This window comes from Elgaria multicarinata, chromosome 23 (assembly GCF_023053635.1).
Source record: "Elgaria multicarinata webbii isolate HBS135686 ecotype San Diego chromosome 23, rElgMul1.1.pri, whole genome shotgun sequence".
NCBI classification, from domain to species: domain Eukaryota; kingdom Metazoa; phylum Chordata; class Lepidosauria; order Squamata; family Anguidae; genus Elgaria; species Elgaria multicarinata.
This window is the reverse complement of record NC_086193.1, coordinates 2,125,215-2,141,919: the sequence shown is the minus strand read 5'-3', so window position 1 is coordinate 2,141,919 and position 16,705 is coordinate 2,125,215. Positions and strand designations below refer to the sequence as shown.

The 16,705-nt window shown below is 48.9% G+C and overlaps 1 protein-coding gene across 1 annotated transcript; it reads right to left on the bottom strand.

Moving 5' to 3' along the window:
- Positions 1-2,891: 2,891 nt before the first annotated feature.
- Positions 2,892-14,096, bottom strand: SIRT6 (sirtuin 6). Its single transcript, XM_063146911.1, has 8 exons — positions 13,945-14,096; positions 11,858-11,985; positions 11,462-11,644; positions 9,227-9,286; positions 8,707-8,802; positions 6,899-6,979; positions 5,073-5,196; positions 2,892-3,701 (listed from the first exon to the last, which is right to left on the bottom strand). The coding sequence occupies exons 1-8, from the start codon at positions 14,008-14,010 to the stop codon at positions 3,399-3,401; spliced, it is 1,041 nt and encodes a 346-aa protein (XP_063002981.1). The 5' UTR covers positions 14,011-14,096; the 3' UTR covers positions 2,892-3,398.
- Between the last annotated feature and the right edge of the window lie 2,609 nt (positions 14,097-16,705).

Here is a 16,705-nt window from a genome sequence, read left to right as displayed (position 1 = left end):
GTGACCCCCAACCATAAAATTATTTTCGTTCTTCTCTACGTGATCCATTGTCATGGGATGGTTTGCGAATGAAAATAACACGTAACTATAGCTTTAATAATACAGTTTCCCAAGACCGTCGGAAATATGTGTTTTCCGATGGTCTTAGGCGGCCCCCAAAGGGGTCCCGACCCACAAGTTGAGAACGGCTGTTCTAAAAACGAAAGAAGAAAAATGAAATAATGGACGCACAACTGTCTTGATTCGTCAGCTCGTTTTCCAGAGCCAAGCATACATTCACCAACGCTAAAAACAGTCCCTTCGCCTTAGCCCTGCTAAACCGGAAGCACATCTGGCGAGAACGCAAAAGGCCTTCTTGGTGGTGGCTCCCAGGTTCTGGAACTTCCTGCTAACTTATCCAGGCAGGCTTTTCCTTGCGGATGCAGCTTTTATCCAATGGGTTACTCAGTTTCTAATGGAATGTTTTTAAGAACGCAACAGCCCTGCTGGATCAGACCGACGGTCCATCTAGTCCGGCACTCTGTTCACCGAGTGGCCAACCATGTAGAAGCCATCTATGGTATGACCCTGCCTAAATATAGAAGAGCCTTTACATTAGCGAGATTTGATGCTTTGCCCGCTAAGCTCTTGGATGGAAGAGTCCAAGGAATTCCAGTCCAAGATCGACTTTGTCCCTGCAATAACGGGGAAGTAGAAACAGTGGGCCGTGTACTTCTATATTGCTCTTTCTATCAGGATTTATGCAGGGATCTTATTTTTCCCATTTTATATAATTATCCTGGTAGGACTGACAGTTTTTATACTTCTTTGCTTCTCTCCGATAAGATACCACATATTATGAATAAAGTGGCCAAATTCCGTGCAATTGCTATAACTTGCCGTAATCTTTTAACCATCGATTGCAGCCTCTGATTGTGTGATACAATTTCTTAGGCTGAGACTGCCGCGTTTTATGGATTTTATGTATGTATTTTATTGTATATTGGGTTTTTTAATATTATTGTGATGATGTTTTCTGTTGTGCTGGTCTATGACCGAAATAAACAAAGATGTGGAACCCATAAGCACCCTCCTGCCCATGTTCCCCAGCTACTGGTGGTACCTAAGCATACTGCCTCTGATACTGGAGGTAGCATGTAGCCACCAGGACTAGCAGCCATTGAGAGCCTTATCTTTCAATTCTATATTTTATTGTTAGCAGCACCAGGCACTAATTTTAGAGGGAAGGCGAGATATAAAATGAATCAGTAAATGGAGAAGAAGGGAAGGGAAAAAGATAGCTCAGCTTGAACATAGCTCACCCCACCCTGTGAGGACCTATTGTTCCTTTGAAGAAAACTGGAAAATAATGGATCATTCAAGTTTTATGCTCTCATTATTCTGGCCTTGTTCCTCGATGGAGCGTGTTCGGAGGAGGGCAACCAGGATGATCAGGGGTCTGGAAACAAAGCCCTATGAAGAGAGACTGAAAGAACTGGGCATGTTTAGCCTAGAGAAGAGAAGATGGAGGGGAGACATGATAGCACTCTTCAAATACTTAAAAGGTTGTCACACAGAGGAGGGCCAGGATCTCTTCTCGATCCTCCCAGAGTGCAGGACACGGAATAACGGGCTCAAGTTAAAGGAAGCCAGATTCCAGCTGGACATCAGGAAAAACGTCCTGACTGTTAGAGCAGTATGACAATGGAATCAATTACGTAGGGAGGTTGTGGGCTCTCCCACACTAGAGGCCTTCAAGAGGCAGCTGGACAACCATCTGTGAGGGATGCCTGCATTGAGCAGGGGGTTGGACTCGATGGCCTTGTAGGCCCCTTCCAACTCTGCTATTCTATGATTCTACGATGTCTTGTAATCACTCCGCGCTTCTGTGTCTCCAATGCGGTTATTGCTAGCTGTGTGCAAATGGTGAGCTTCGTCTTCAGTCTGGTGAGGCTGGAACACCACGACGACACGCTTACCGGGGAGTAAAACTCACTAAACTCAATGGGGCTTACTTCTGAGTGGCGAAGCTGCTGGGTTTTGAATCGAGCGGGCTCCGTGGCTGAAACTTGCCCATTCGAAATGCTCACTGTCATTCGTGAGCCTGGGTTAGCGTTTTACGAATTTGCTATGACATCTAGAATTGATTGTACGGTTCGGAGGAAGTGCAGTCCGTTTCTAAACAACGTCAAATCTGCACATGCACTGATTTGGTTGGATTAACCTTGATGATCCGATACTGCTTTCCTCCAAACTGCTGCAGCTCTGGCTCCATGAGGAGGAAGCACCGCTCTCTGCCTCCTCCGTGATCGGTGACAGACGGCGAGTAATCATTACGCACAAAGGCCACGCGGAAACAACCAATCAGGAAGGCGTCCCACCGCCCCATGCGTTTCCAAACTATAGCTCCCACAATGCCCTTCGATGTTGCGCAAAACCTTGTAAACACAGAACCAGGTTTCGTAACAAAGGAGCGCTCTCATCCGAGCCAACGTGGGTGAGTCCGTTGATTTCCAAGGGGGAAAAAAAATGAATTCATCCAGGGAAAGTTCACCCAGAACTATATCTTGGCTTTCACTGTAATTAATGCATGCGCTTATTGAAGCAATCAGAGTCCACCCCCTGGAACAGCGTTCCCAATTATTTGTGCCCATTAGATTTTAACATTTTCACTGTTTTCAATTGTTTGTCGGCTGGTCTATAACCAGCCATAAATCTTTGCTTTGATCTGAAAGCTCAAACAGTGGGGTTAGCTCACTTTGACGGCCCTTCACCACATGCAAAGTCCCCTGGCACTGCAATTGTTACACACACACACACACACACGGACCAGACCTAAGACACTTAGGTCTAGTTTAGGGTTAATGAGAAATCATGGTTTCCTTCCCCTGAATGCACACTCATACTCCTCCTTATCCTGACTTGATTTATTAAACCTAGTTTGTAAACAAACCACAGTTTCCTGAGTCTGGACATCACAGGGAACTGTGGTTTGTTTAAAAGCAGATGCTTCTTCCAATTTCCTTCCAGAACACATAAAAGAGGAGATGGAAGGGTGGGGGTCATGCAAACCAAAGACTTCTTCAGGTTCGTTCATGCAACCGCACACCATAGCTGGCCATTACACGCAAACGGATCCTTGGAGCTGGGCGGGAAAGAGCGTGGTCTAGAACACACATGGCCCTCCAGTTTTTTTGGTATGACTCATGAAAATGTGTCGGTGTGCCAGCATCTTTCAAAACAGGTCGAACTGAGCACAGAAGCAGCGCTTCCAAGCTCCGGGAGCAGGGAGGGAAACCCACGCAAACATGGTTGGGCGGTACGGAAGACAAGTCTTTAAAAGGTCATATCTAAAGACGAACGCCCAAAAACCGTTTCCGAGACATATACAGGCGCCACAATCACGTACACCGGATGGATCAGGTGGGGAGCGGTTCCAGTTTCAGCCGCTTGGTTGTGGCGGAGTTGGTGTCCAGCGCGCAGGACTCCCGTTTTGGAGAAGCGCTGCGCTCCCCGACACCGTTGCAGCGTGGGACGGGCTCCTCTTTGCTCAGGAACTTAAAGTCCATGCCGGGTTTTGCGAAGGGTTTGGCCTGGCTGAGATCCGCGCTCTCGACCAACACCGGCCTGGTCCATTCGGGGATCTCCAGGCCCAGGTGCTTCATGAGCGTTGTCATGATGTCGTCCACGTAGCCATGGAGGCGCAAGTCGGCGTGCTTGTCCTGACGGGGCGGGAGAAAGGGAAACGGAAAACACCGACGTTATCACGGGGCTTGAGTGGGAGTTTTGCCCAGGTAGAGGGAGGCGGAGAAAGTGCGCACAGCAAGCAAGGCCTGGAGGAACACGAGGCGGCCGTTTCTCTGAAGCTAAGCAAGTCGGGAGAGGAGACTACCTTGATACCCACTCCCCAGGCCCCAGGTAACTTGCTTTGATTCCCAGGATGGAAGAAAGGGAGAAATAAACAGGGTGACAATCCCCTTAAATGTTAGCTCATGGAGGCAGTTAATTCTTCCTTGAGAGACTGAAAGAACTGGGCATGTTTAGCCTGGAGAAGAGAAGATGGAGGGGAGACATGAGAGCACTCTTCAAAGACTGGAAAGGTTGTCACACAGAGGAGGGCCAGGATCTCTTCTCGATCCTCCCAGAGTGCAGGACACGGAATAACGGGCTCAAGTTAAAGGAAGCCAGATTCCAGCTGGACATCAGGAAAAACGTCCTGACTGTTAGAGCAGTACGACAATGGAACCAGTGACCTAGGGAGGTTGTGGGCTCTCCCACACTAGAGGCCTTTAAGAGGCAGCTGGACAACCATCTGTCAGGGATGCTTGAAGGTGGATTCCTGCACTGAGCAGGGTGTTGGACTTGATGGCCTTGTAGGCCCCTTCCAACTCTACAATTCTATGTGGTGCCAGTCTCCTTAAAGGAGGCGGTAATCAGGCCACTCCTGAAAAAATGTAACCTGAACCCAGATGATGGTAACAACTGAAGGCCAGGGGCTAACATCCCCTTCCTGGGCAAGGTGCTTAAGCAGGTGTGGTTGCCGGCCAACTCCAGGCACTCTTGAATGAAACTGATTATCTGCACTTATTTCGGTCAGGCTTCAGGACTGGTTTTAGCACGGAAACTGCCTTGGTCGCCCTGTGGGATGATCTTCGCCGGGAGAGGGACCCTGTTGATTGTCTTGGACCTCCTGCTCTTAAGACAAGGCAAGTCGCCAAATGCGATTTCGACCTTTTAGAACGGGGGCAAAACCACTGAATGGTTGGCGGTTGGGAGGGCATGTGTGGAGCCAGGAGAATGGGGTGGAGCCATGTGGGGAAACCAAAGGATTTGCCCCCCCCCACACACACACACTCACTCCTGTGCTACGAGAGTCTTGGTTCTTCCTGCTGCCACAGACTAAGCGAAGGCAACCACCCCTCGCCTAAGTAGCAGGGATTCTTGACGCAGCGCACGGAATCCATCTTCTCCCTCCCCGAACCCCGGCCACCTTTCAGAGCGGCCCTAAGCAACGGGTTGACCACACTGACGCCGCAGGGCCTGCTCTGGGCCAGCTGCGGGGACAACCGACCGGTCTGGGGCGGTGGACTCACGTGCTTCGTCCGCTGCAGGTTCACGATCACCAGCTTCCCGCCTTTCTTCTTCGTCAGCAGAGGGAGGTCCCCGCTGGGCTTGATCTGCAGCGACGTCCCCAGGGTGACGGACAGGTCGGCTCTCCTGCAGGCGGAAGAGGAACAGGTCAGGTGCCCTGTCAAGATGCGGACACCGACAAGCCTGTTCAGCCTGTCTAGCGAGAGCGCTTCGGAGCAGGGAGGGAAGGAGGCTGGTGGAGGCTCGGTGGGGACCTGTATCCTGGCCTCTCCGGTCTCTTCCCCTCCCCACCCACCAGAACGCCCCCTTCTTGCTCTTTTTTGGTGGTTTCGTGGCACCTTAAGAGACGCAACACAGTTCATGACGGCATGAGCGTTTGCTGACTTATGCTGTCATTCAGCCTTCCCCAACTTCGGGGGCTTCCAGAGGTCTCGGGACTGCAAGTCCCATTATTCCCAGCCGGCATGGCCCAATGCTGGTTGTTCCCCCCCCCCCCCCCATTTCCCCATCACACCGATTGTCTGGTGGTTTCCCGGCTTTCTTGATTTTTTTCCTCCATTCTCAAAGGTCGACGCGCCTCTCCCTAAGGCTTAGTTACCGCCCTTAGCTACTGGCAGTAAGAGCTTGAAGCTAAAACAGGCTGGTATTTTGGCCCTATGCCTTTGGCCCCTCCCACTAGTGGAACATGCCCCCCCCCCCGCCCAAAACCAATTCTGAACCCTCTGCCCAAGACTCTTCATTGCTTTTCCTGCAACCGATTAACACGGCTGACCCTTCAGAAAAAGACGACAGGTGTTTTTAGTTGCGTACACACGAGGGCTGTGGGAATCCAGGCCTCGGATTTGAAGAATTGAATCCCGACGGCCGTTTCATGAGGGATCGGCCACTTTCATTCACAGTTCCCTAGGCCTCTGTAAAGGAGGAACAGACTACAACTCCCAGCATGCACTGGCTGGGAGGGCTGAACCTACCGGAGGCCAGAGAGAGTCGGCACTCCAGCCTTCCCCGCGGGGATCTCCCGCTCGTAAGTGTGATTGCTTGCTTACAGCGGGGATCAACCGCCCGCTGCCGGGATCAACTGCCCACTGGGATTGCTCACGTGTAAGTGTGATTGCTTGCTCACCGCCAGGATCAACCCCTGCTGGGATCACCCGCTCGTAAGTGTGTTTGCTTGCTCACCACCGGGATCAACCGCCCGCTAGGATCGCCCGCTCGTAAGTGAGATTGCTTGCTCGCTGCCGGGATCAACTGCCCGCTGGGATCGCCCGCTCGTAAGTGTGATTGCTTGCTCACCGCCGGGATCAACTGCCCGCTGGGATCGCCCGCTCGTAAGTGAGATTGCTTGCTCACTGCCGGGATCAACCCCCGCTGGGATCGCCCGCTCGTAAGTGAGATTGCTTGCTCGCTGCCGGGATCAACCCCCGCTGGGATCGCCCGCTCGTAAGTGTGATTGCTTGCTCACCGCCGGGATCAACTGCCCGCTGGGATCGCCCGCTCGTAAGTGAGATTGCTTGCTCGCTGCCAGGATCGCCCACTCCCTGATGCAATCCAGGATACTCCAGTCCCTGGAGGGGTGCTCGTGTGTTCCACCCTCAGGCTGCAGGGCAGGACAGGAGTGTCCCTGGCCTCCAGTACGTTCAACCCTTCCAGCCACTGCATGCTGAGAGTTGTAGGCTGTTCCTCCTTTACATAGGCCTAGGGCAGATCCAACATGAAATGGCCCTCGGGATTCGGTTTTTCGAATCCGAAGCCCAGATTTGCACAGTCGCTGACCATAATAAGCCTTTGAATGGAACCCTTCGGGGACTGGGATTGTGGGAGAACCTACCTGCTGGCTTCGCTAGCCAGGTTGAGGTCACGATCCGGTAGTGAATCTTCCCAATCTAAGATGGTGTCCATCAGCTTTCCTCTTTAAAAAATAAAAATGAAATTTAGATATACACAAACCTGTGATTTTTCAAATGAGATATACAATTACTGCCATGGGAGATGACACAGCCGTTCACTCCGAGAGATTTTTTTGAGGCAGATTTACACCACAGATGGAAAATCATTCCCCGAGAAACCGAGAGGGGTGAAAGACGTCAAATTTAGAATTCCCGGCCCCCCTCTGCAAACAACAATTCCTAGAATTCTTGGGGGAAGTTTAAGTAGTATAAGACTGAAACAACATTTGAGAACTAGATCTGTAATTTCACACTTTAATTTAGGTGGGATTTAAAACAGCAAGGGAAGTCTCCAAAGTACGGAGATTTTATTTATTTATTACATTTATATACCGCCCCGTAGCCGAAGCTCTCTGGGTAGCAAATCCCATGGAGGAAGAAAGCAATCGTCTTTAAATATTGTGGAGATGGAAAAAGATTCTGGATGCTGTCTTCCGATACTTCGAGAGCTATTTGGGGTGGGGGGGGTATCCTATTTCTTCAAATTATCACCTTTCGTCTCATCTATAGTACATTCGGGAGCCCTGCTTAATCCAGATATCTACATACTTGGATCATTTGAAATCCAGGTACCATTTTCACATTTATTGGCTTCCAACAGGTCCCCCCCCAACACTATTTATAGCTTTGTACTTTTCTCTCATGAATCATAGAGTTGAAAGGGGCCTATAAGGCCATCGCGTCCAATCATTGCAGGAATCCACCTTCGAGCATACTTTCTCTCTTTATGGAGAAGCTAGTTTCCACAAGCCTAAGTAATCCACAAAGTAACCCAGAGCTTTATTCAGTAAACAAACATTGCTTCGCACCTGAAGAGTTTAAACACTAGGAACTTTCCTCTAGGCTAAAACGTGGCTAAGCGAGACCATTGCCCTTTCAACAAAAGGGAAGGTCTTTTCCCTGAGTCCCTTTAACTTCAGGGAGGATTCCTCTGAAGAAGCCTTCGGCAAGAAACTAGCCAAGCTGATAGCTTCTTGCCTTCTTTTAGCTCCACCCGTTTGAGTCTGCGGTGAACTCTAGGATCACCCCACTCTGAAGTTTCTTCCCCCTCTGAGGACTGCTGATTTCCCACAGACTGAGAGTTGTTAACGTTTTCACTGATAAGCTCTGGTGAAGATTCATCCCTGGCTGGTGAAGGGCCTGGGAGAATCTCCTCTCCTGCTTCCTGTGTCGGCTGGCACGTTTCTAGTCCTGTTCCTTCTGCTTCAGAAACTGATTCCAATTGAAAGCCTGAAACTCTTTCCCCCGACCCTATGGGAAGCAGGCCGGATCACAACAATGCCTAGGAGAGCAATAGCCCCAAAGCCCAGGGGCCAGAGAGGTTGAAGGGAGGGCTGAATTCATTCATTGTACAGTTAATTACATGAGGATGCCTCGCCCCACAATAGTCGAATCTCCCTGGATGGGTGACAACATTGAAGATATGAAACCACCCGCCAGATCTCTAGCAGCACAAAGGCCCTGCAGTTAACATTTTTCCAAACGTTGACTCTACACCCTTCGGAGCTCACTTCTCCTATGAGGTCCTCCGTTCCTCCATTGGGGTAGCAGAAAGAGACGTGGTCCTTGGGAGCCTGGCTTTGCTGGGCGAACCCACCGGGGGCGAAACTGAACACAGAACCCATAGACCACTCCCCGCAAAAGGACACAACCCCGGAGGGCTCACGGACACCCTGAAATGGGGACGTACCTGCAGGAACGCAGCCCTCTGCGCTTGGAGACATCACACAGGCGGCCGGTGGACTTGAGGCCCATGGTGCCCACCACCGTGTCCCTCACGTACTGCCTTCAACGCAAACAAACAGAGAGGACAAAGAAAACCGTTACGTTCTCTGGGGAGCAGCCAGGAAAGAAATAATCCCTTCTGCCTTTTATCTGTGACCCCGGGACGATCCCGGGATAAACCTTAGGTCTAGCTAAGGCCTTAGAGCGGAAGTGTTCTTTTTTTCCCCGGGCGCGTAACTTTTGTGGGCTAATTTATAAGGCTGTGAATAAGGGCCCCTGCCCAGGAGAGAAGGATGGCATCCGATTCCACAGCCCCTGCTCCTCCGCAGAACACGGGTGGGCAGAAAGAAGATCGCCAGATGTCTCGGACGTCCAGCTCTGAACACTGGCCGTGCTGGCCGAGGGGCTTCTGGGAGTTGAAGTCCCAAGCATTTGGAAATCTACCTTCGGCCTAGGGTCGCAGCAGCGGCGAAAGGGGGACATACTTGCCACATTTCATGCATTCTTCCACAAACATGTTGCCATGGAGTTCTGCTAGCATGTCCCTACGGAAGAACAAAGAACAGAGAGGGGAAAGGCTCAGTTAGGCGACCAAGATCTGATTTAGTAAAAGAACAAGGTTTACAGAGCTGCTTTGAGATTTACACCCATCATCAACCGTAACCCAAATATTGCTGGGCATAACGATCGGGGGACAGAGGTAATTGACACATGGCAAAGAACACGTCCAGAGTCTGCAGGCTGTGTCTCCATACGACCCACTGCTCTTGCTTTGGATGCAAACTACCACCACGGATTGAAATTCTACCCTTCCCTGCAGGTTGGGGGTGGGTGGGGTGGCTGGATCATTTTCCTGCTTTCTTCCCAAGAGGAGAAAGACGGAAGAACAGGTTTTTCCTCCCTGCAAGGAAGTCTCTGAGCATAGTTAAACTTTGGAACTCACTGCCACAAGATGTAGTGATGGCCACCAATTTGGATGGCTTTAAAAGGGGGTTGGAGGAATTCCTAGGAGGAGAAGGCTATCCAGGGCTACTAGCCTTGATGGTTGTGTGCTATCTCCAGTATTCGAGGCAGTAAGCCTGTGTGCACCAGTTGCTGGGGAACATGAGCGGGAGGGTGCTGTTGCACCATGTCCTGCTTTGCTGGTCTCTGGTCAACGGCTGTTTGGCCACTGTGTGAATAGAGTGCTAAACTAGATGGACCCTTGGTCTGACCCAGCAGGGCGTTTCTTCTGTTGTCTGCTCTGGGCAAACCTCATTAAAAAACATACAAGAACAGGGGATTTCTCTGAGGGCAGGTCAGTCTAGCACACTCTAAAAGCAAACCACTATTGGGTCTCATTGCCTAGTGCATAACTGGCTTAAATCCAGATTGTAATCCTGACTGTTAGAGCAGTACGACAATGGAACCAGTGACCTAGGGAGGTGGTGGGCTCTCCCACACTAGAGGCCTTCAAGAGGCAGCTGGACAGCCATCTGTCAGGGATGCTTTAGGGTGGATTCCTGCACTGAGCAGGGTGTTGGACTCGATGGCCTTATAAGCCCCTTCCAACTCAACTATTCTATGCAGAAAACCCTAGTTTCAATCCTTGACATCCCTTTGCAGGGCTAGGAAAAAATCCTGCCTGAAACCCTGGAGAATCGCTGCTACCAGTCAGTGTCGACAATACTGGCCTGGATGGAACAATGGCCTGGCTCACAGAATCACAGATAGTATTATTATTATTATTTGCATTTTTATATCACCCAACAGCCGAAGCTCCCTGGGTGGTTCACAAAAACTAAAACCATTCAAAGTATAAAACAAACAGTACAAAAACATAATATAAAATACACATTAAAAACTGATTAAAAACATATCATATATGATTAAAACATCTTTAAAACATTCAAAAATGTTTTAGAGTTGAAAGGGGCTTCTAAGGCCATCGAGTCCAACCCCCTGCTCAATGCAGGAATCCACCCTAAAGCAACCCTGACAGATGCTTGTCCAGCTGCCTCTTGAAGGCCTCTAGTGTGGGAGAGCCCACCACCTCCCTAGGTCACTGGTTCCATTGTCGTACTGCTCTAACAGTCAGAAAGTTTTTCCTGATGTTCAGTAAGAATCTGGCTTCCTTTAACTTGAGCCCATTATTCCGTGTCCTGCACTCTGGGAGGATCGAGAAGAGATCCTGGCCCTCCTCTGTGGGACAACCTTTTAAGTATTTGAAGAGTGCTCTCATGTCTCCCCTCAATCTTCTCTTCTCCAGACTAAACCTGCCCAGTTCTTTCAGTCTCCCTTCATAGGGCTTTGTTTCCAGACCCCTGAACTTCCTCATAACAAGTGGCTAGGCACCTACATTGTTTTCTTTCCGTCACCAGCTGAAGACCTTTTTATTTTCTCAGTATTTTAACACCTAATTCAACTTAAATTTAACCTTTGCTGTTTTAATCTCATATTTTAACCTACATGAATTTTTGCTGTGCGGTTTTATTCTGGTTGTGCTTTTTTATGTTGTATTATGTACGTGTGTTTTAAATTTGTTGGTTGTTTTTATGCTCTTCATGGTTTTAATTTTTGTGAACCGCCCAGAGAGCTTCGGCTATTGAGCGGTATAAAAATGTAATAAATAAATAAATAAATAACAAGGCAGGTTCGTACACTGCTACATTTGGAGAGCTCTGGATAACTGACACTGCCTATCTTCATGTAACACGAAACAACAGCAACGGGCCCATTACCTTGGGAAGCCGGAACGAACGTGAAGGCCGTCCACATTTTGGCTGACGAGGAATCGTAAAATGCCAGCTCGCTGGAGCTCCAACAGAGCCATATGGGTCTTGGACGGCCGCGCGTTCTCAAAGGTGGTGTCGAACTTGGGGGGCAACCCCTGCTCCTCCATGGTCCAGACGCCATTGGGGCCTCTGTAGGGCAGGAAGAAAAAATCCAATTGTTAAGCAGACGTAGCTGCTCCCCTTCATAGAATCATAGAATAGCAGAGTTGGAAGGGGCCTACAAGCACCTTTGGGACACTCAAAATCTACAATGGGGGGTGGGGAGAGAGGCGGAGTGGTTTTAGGGGGACGGGGGACGCCCATATTCCCTCCTCCAGCTGCGGCTTTCCTCGCTTGGCTTACCTGAAGTCTGGGATCCCTGAAGCTGTACTTATGCCAGCTCCGGTATGAAACACCACGTTGGAGGCGTTCCGGATCATGTCAGCCAGCTCACGGATCTTGCTCTCCAGCTCCTCCGGTGGGTCAACGAACTGGCCAGAAAACGGGAGGAAAGGGAGGAAGGCAGAGTAAGCCCAATAAATCATTTGAATTATGCCCCTCAATCCTTTGTACTATTATTATTATTATTTATTTATATGATTTTATTAGAATGTAAGCCTATGTGGCAGGGTTTTTCTATTTTATTGTTTTACTCTGTACAGCACCACATACATTGATGGTGCTATATAAATAAATAATAATAATAATAGAGAACTTCAGCTATGGGGCGGTATATAAATGCTATATATAATAATAATTCTTCCATTTAATAATAATTCCTAATAACAATACCTTATTATTATTATTATACTTAATTTATTACTATTAGTACTATTACTGACCGTAATAAAGTCGTTGATGATGATAATGATTAATTGTTCTTCTTAACGATTACTATTAATAATGGTGGTTTTAAATGGACATTGTCTGTTTTTAATGCTTTTGACGCTTTTACATTTTGTGTATTTGTTTTTAACGTTTATTGTTTTTAATCTTTGTAAACCGCTTAGAGAGCTTCGGCTATGGGGCGGTATATAAAGGCAATATATAATAATAATTCTTCCATTTAATAATAATTCTTAATTACAATACATTATTATTATTATTATTATTATTATTATTATTATTATTATTCTTAATTTATCCTTCCAGAGTGCAGGACACGGAATAACGGGCTCAAGTTAAAGGAAGCCGGATTCCGGCTGGACATCAGGAAAAACTTCCTGACTATTAGAGCAGTACGACAATGGAATCAGTTACCTAGGGAGGTGGTGGGCTCTCCCACACTAGAGGCCTTCAAGAGGCAGCTGGACAACCATCTGTCAGGGATGCTTTAGGGTGGATTCCTGCATTGAGCAGGGGGTTGGACTAGATGGCCTTGTGGGTCCCTTCCAACTCTGCTATTCTATGATTCTAAGAGACATGATAGCACTCTTCAAGGACCTGAAAGATTGTCACACACAGAGGAGGGCCAGCATCCCTTCTCGGTCTTCCCAGAGTGCAGGACACGGAATAACAGCCTCAAGTTAAAGGAAGCCGGATTCCGGCTGGACATCAGGAAAAGCTTCCTGACTGTTAGAGCAGTATGACAATGGAATCAGTTGCCTGGTGAGGTTGTGGGCTCTCCCACACTAGAGGCAGCTGGACAACCACCTGTCAGGGATGCTTTAGGGTGGATTCCTGCATTGAGCAGGGGGTTGGACTAGATGGCCTTGTGGGTTCCTTCCAACTCTGCTATTCTATGATTCTATGATCAGGAAAAACTTCCTGACTGTTAGAGCGGTACGACGGTGGAACCAGTCACCTAGGGAGGTTGAGGGCTCTCCCACACTAGAGGCCTTCAAGAGGCAGCTGGACAACCATCTGTCAGGGATGCTGTAGGGTGGATTCCTGCATTGAGCAGGGGGTTGGACTAGATGGCCTTGTGGGCCCCTTCCAACTCTACTATTCTATGATTCTATGACTATTAGTACTATTATTGATCTAAAATTGTTTGAGGCTGATTGGAAAAAGCCCCATCAGAGATAGAGACACTTGGGGAGGGAAACTGAGGCAGCAACAAGAATTGGGGCCGTGATGTTGTGGGGCGGGGTGGGGGGGAACCCCATAGATCCCAAACCCAAAAGGGGGGCAAAAAGGGGGCTTCTCTTCCCTGGGGGGGGGAGAAAAAAAAGGTTGGAGGCGCCCTTTGAAAGACTGGGGGAAGTGGGGGGGTGCAGGGGAGACCCCCTTCTTTTGGGGAGGGGGCGTTTAAAGGTAGGGGGATGAGGGCCAATTTGGGGGGCTTCCTATAGATCCCCATGGGCATTTTTCTGAAGGGGGGGGAGAGGAGATGGTGGTGTCCGACCCATTTGGGAACCATATCCCCCCCCCTCCCCACATTCACTTGGGGGTGGGGGTGGGGAGGGGAAGGCCTGGAGGGTTTCCATGGCAACCGCGGGGCCTCTCACCTCCGGGAGGCCGCATTTCCCCTTGTCCGAGTAAGGCGACAGCCCCGCCGCGTAGTTCACCGACATTATGATGCCGCCGCTACCACCACCGCCTCCTTCTTCTTCTCCCTCGTTTTATTTATTTTTATATTTATAAACTTTTCCCTCGCTAACTTCCGGTCGGAGGGGAGCCCTTCCTGCGCACGCGCAGCGCCTAAGCGGCTTGAGGGGGAGGGAACGATGGATAAAGGCGGTGGCGGGCGCCATCTTTGTCCCTGGCATTGAGGCCGCGCCTTTGGAGGGGGTGAAGGCAGGTGGCGCCCATCTTTGTTTCTGGCCGGGGTGGGCGCTTCCTTTTTAATGGCGGCGGCAGAGGGAGAGAAAGAGCGGCCGACCCGTAGGAGCCGCCATCTTTGTTTCTGGTACACAGGCTTCACTTGTTAATTGGACAGCAGCAAGTACCGCCATTTTTGCTTCTGGCAGAGAGGCTATTCTTGTGAATGCCAGTGACGCCATCTTCCTTTCTTCTCTGCCTCAGTTTCCCTTTTTCTTTCTTTCTTCCTTTCTTCTCTGCCTCAGTTTCCCTTTCTCTTTCTTTCTTCCTTTCTTTTTGCCTCAGTTTCCCTTTCTCTTTCTTCCTTTCTTCTCTGCCTCAGTTTCCCTTTTTCTTTCTTTCTTCCTTTCTTCTCTGCCTCAGTTTCCCTTTTTCTTTCTTTCTTCCTTTCTTTTTGCCTCAGTTTCCCTTTTTCTTTCTTTCTTCCTTTCTTCTCTGCCTCAGTTTCCCTTTTTCTTTCTTTCTTCCTTTCTTCTCTGCCTCAGTTTCCCTTTTTCTTTCTTTCTTCCTTTCTTCTCTGCCTCAGTTTCCCTTTTTCTTTCTTTCTTCCTTTCTTCTCTGCCTCAGTTTCCCTTTCTTTCTTTCTTCCTTTCTTCTCTGCCTCAGTTTCCCTTTTTCTTTCTTTCTTCCTTTCTTCTCTGCCTCAGTTTCCCTTTTTCTTCCTTCCTTCCTTTCTTCTCTGCCTCAGTTTCCCTTTTTCTTTCTTTCTTCCTTTCTTCTCTGCCTCAGTTTCCCTTTTTCTTCCTTCCTTCCTTTCTTCTCTGCCTCAGTTTCCCTTTTTCTTTCTTTCTTCCTTTCTTTTTGCCTCAGTTTCCCTTTCTTTTCTTCTTCTCTTCCTCAGTTTGCTAGTTTGCTCTTTAATTTCTTTTCTTCTCTGCCTCAGTTTCCCTTTTTCTTTCTCTGTCGCAGTTTTCTTGAGGAGCAATCCTATGCATGTTTAGACAGGGGGGAAAAGTCCTACAGTTCCTAGCATAATACCGGGAATTGTAGGACCTCTTCCTGTCTAAACAAGCATAGGATGGCGCTCTTAATCTTAAAATCTTACAATCCTTAAAAAAAAAAAAAAAAAAAAGTCACGACACACAAGGAAAAACAGATGGGAAGGGCAGAGGAAAAAATTAAGTCGTCTTTCAGCAGAGCTGGTACAAAGGCCCTGTTTAACCTCTCATCTCCGGCCTCCCTTGTTCCTTCTTCCTTTCCACAGGGCGGTTTGTCACTTGGCACTGTTGTGTAGGTGTGGGGGGCAGCCCCATCTATTAAACCACGATAGCTAAACATGGAACATCTCAGTCCAGAAGCAGTATACCAGCTGCTGGTGTTGACAGCCGACTGAGATGCTCGACGGACTTAACATGTTTGTCTGAACGTGTGACGGGCCTTCTTCCATTTCTGCCCTCTTGAGAAGGAAGGGAGTTTGCTGATGTGGAACAGTAAGGTTAACGCCACATGTCAGCAGCAAATACTTTTTTTGCTGCAGAATCCTGTGTGACTCCAAAGCTTGCATCCTGCTATTTCGAGCCACTGCTGGGAGAAATGAAAGGAATACGAACATAAAAAGTGCCCAGCTGGATTTGACCAATGGTCCATCTAGTACTGGGTTCTGTTCACACAGTGGCCAACCAGCTGTTGACTAGCGACCCACAAGCAGGGTGTGAATGCAACAGCACCCTCCTGCCCATGTTCCCCAGCAACTGGCGTACAAAGGCCTACTGCCTGATACTGGAGACAGCACATAGCCATCAGGGCTAGTAGCCATGGATAGCCTTCTCCTCCAGGAATTGATCCAACCCCCTTTTAAAGCCATCCAAATTGGTGGCCATCACTACGACTTGTGGCAGAGAGTTCCAAAGTTTAACTATGCTCAGAGACTTCCTTGCAGGGAGGAAAAAACTGTTCTTCTGTCTTTCTCCTCTTGGGAAGAAAGCAGGAAAATGACCCAACCGCCCCACCCACCCCGCCCCAACCTGAAGGGAAAGGTAAAATTTCAATCCGTGGTGGTAGTTTGCATCCAAAGCAAGAGCAGTGGGTCGTACAGAGACACGGCCTGCAGACTCCAGATGGGTGCTTTGCCATCCAGATTGGTGTCCATCACTACATCTTGTGGCAGTGAGTTCCATAATTTAACTCTGTGCTGTGTGAAGAAGTCCTTCCTTTCATTTGTCCTGAATCTCCCACCCGTCAGCTTCATGGGATGACTCCGTTGGGGTCTAGTATTTTGAGAGAGGGAGAAAAATGTCTCCCTGTCTGCATTCTCCGCACTAGGCATCACGACGTCTTCTGCTCTGTGTTTCTTTTTACAGGGGAGCAATGCAGTTAATACAAGATTCTCAGCTTTAACTCGGGGAGAGGTGGGTAACTTTACCTGTTGCAGGTGGTAACTTAATTCCTACCTTCCCTCGGCGATCCGTTTCTCATTGGCCGGGATGCCGTCCAGCTGGTGTTTGAAAC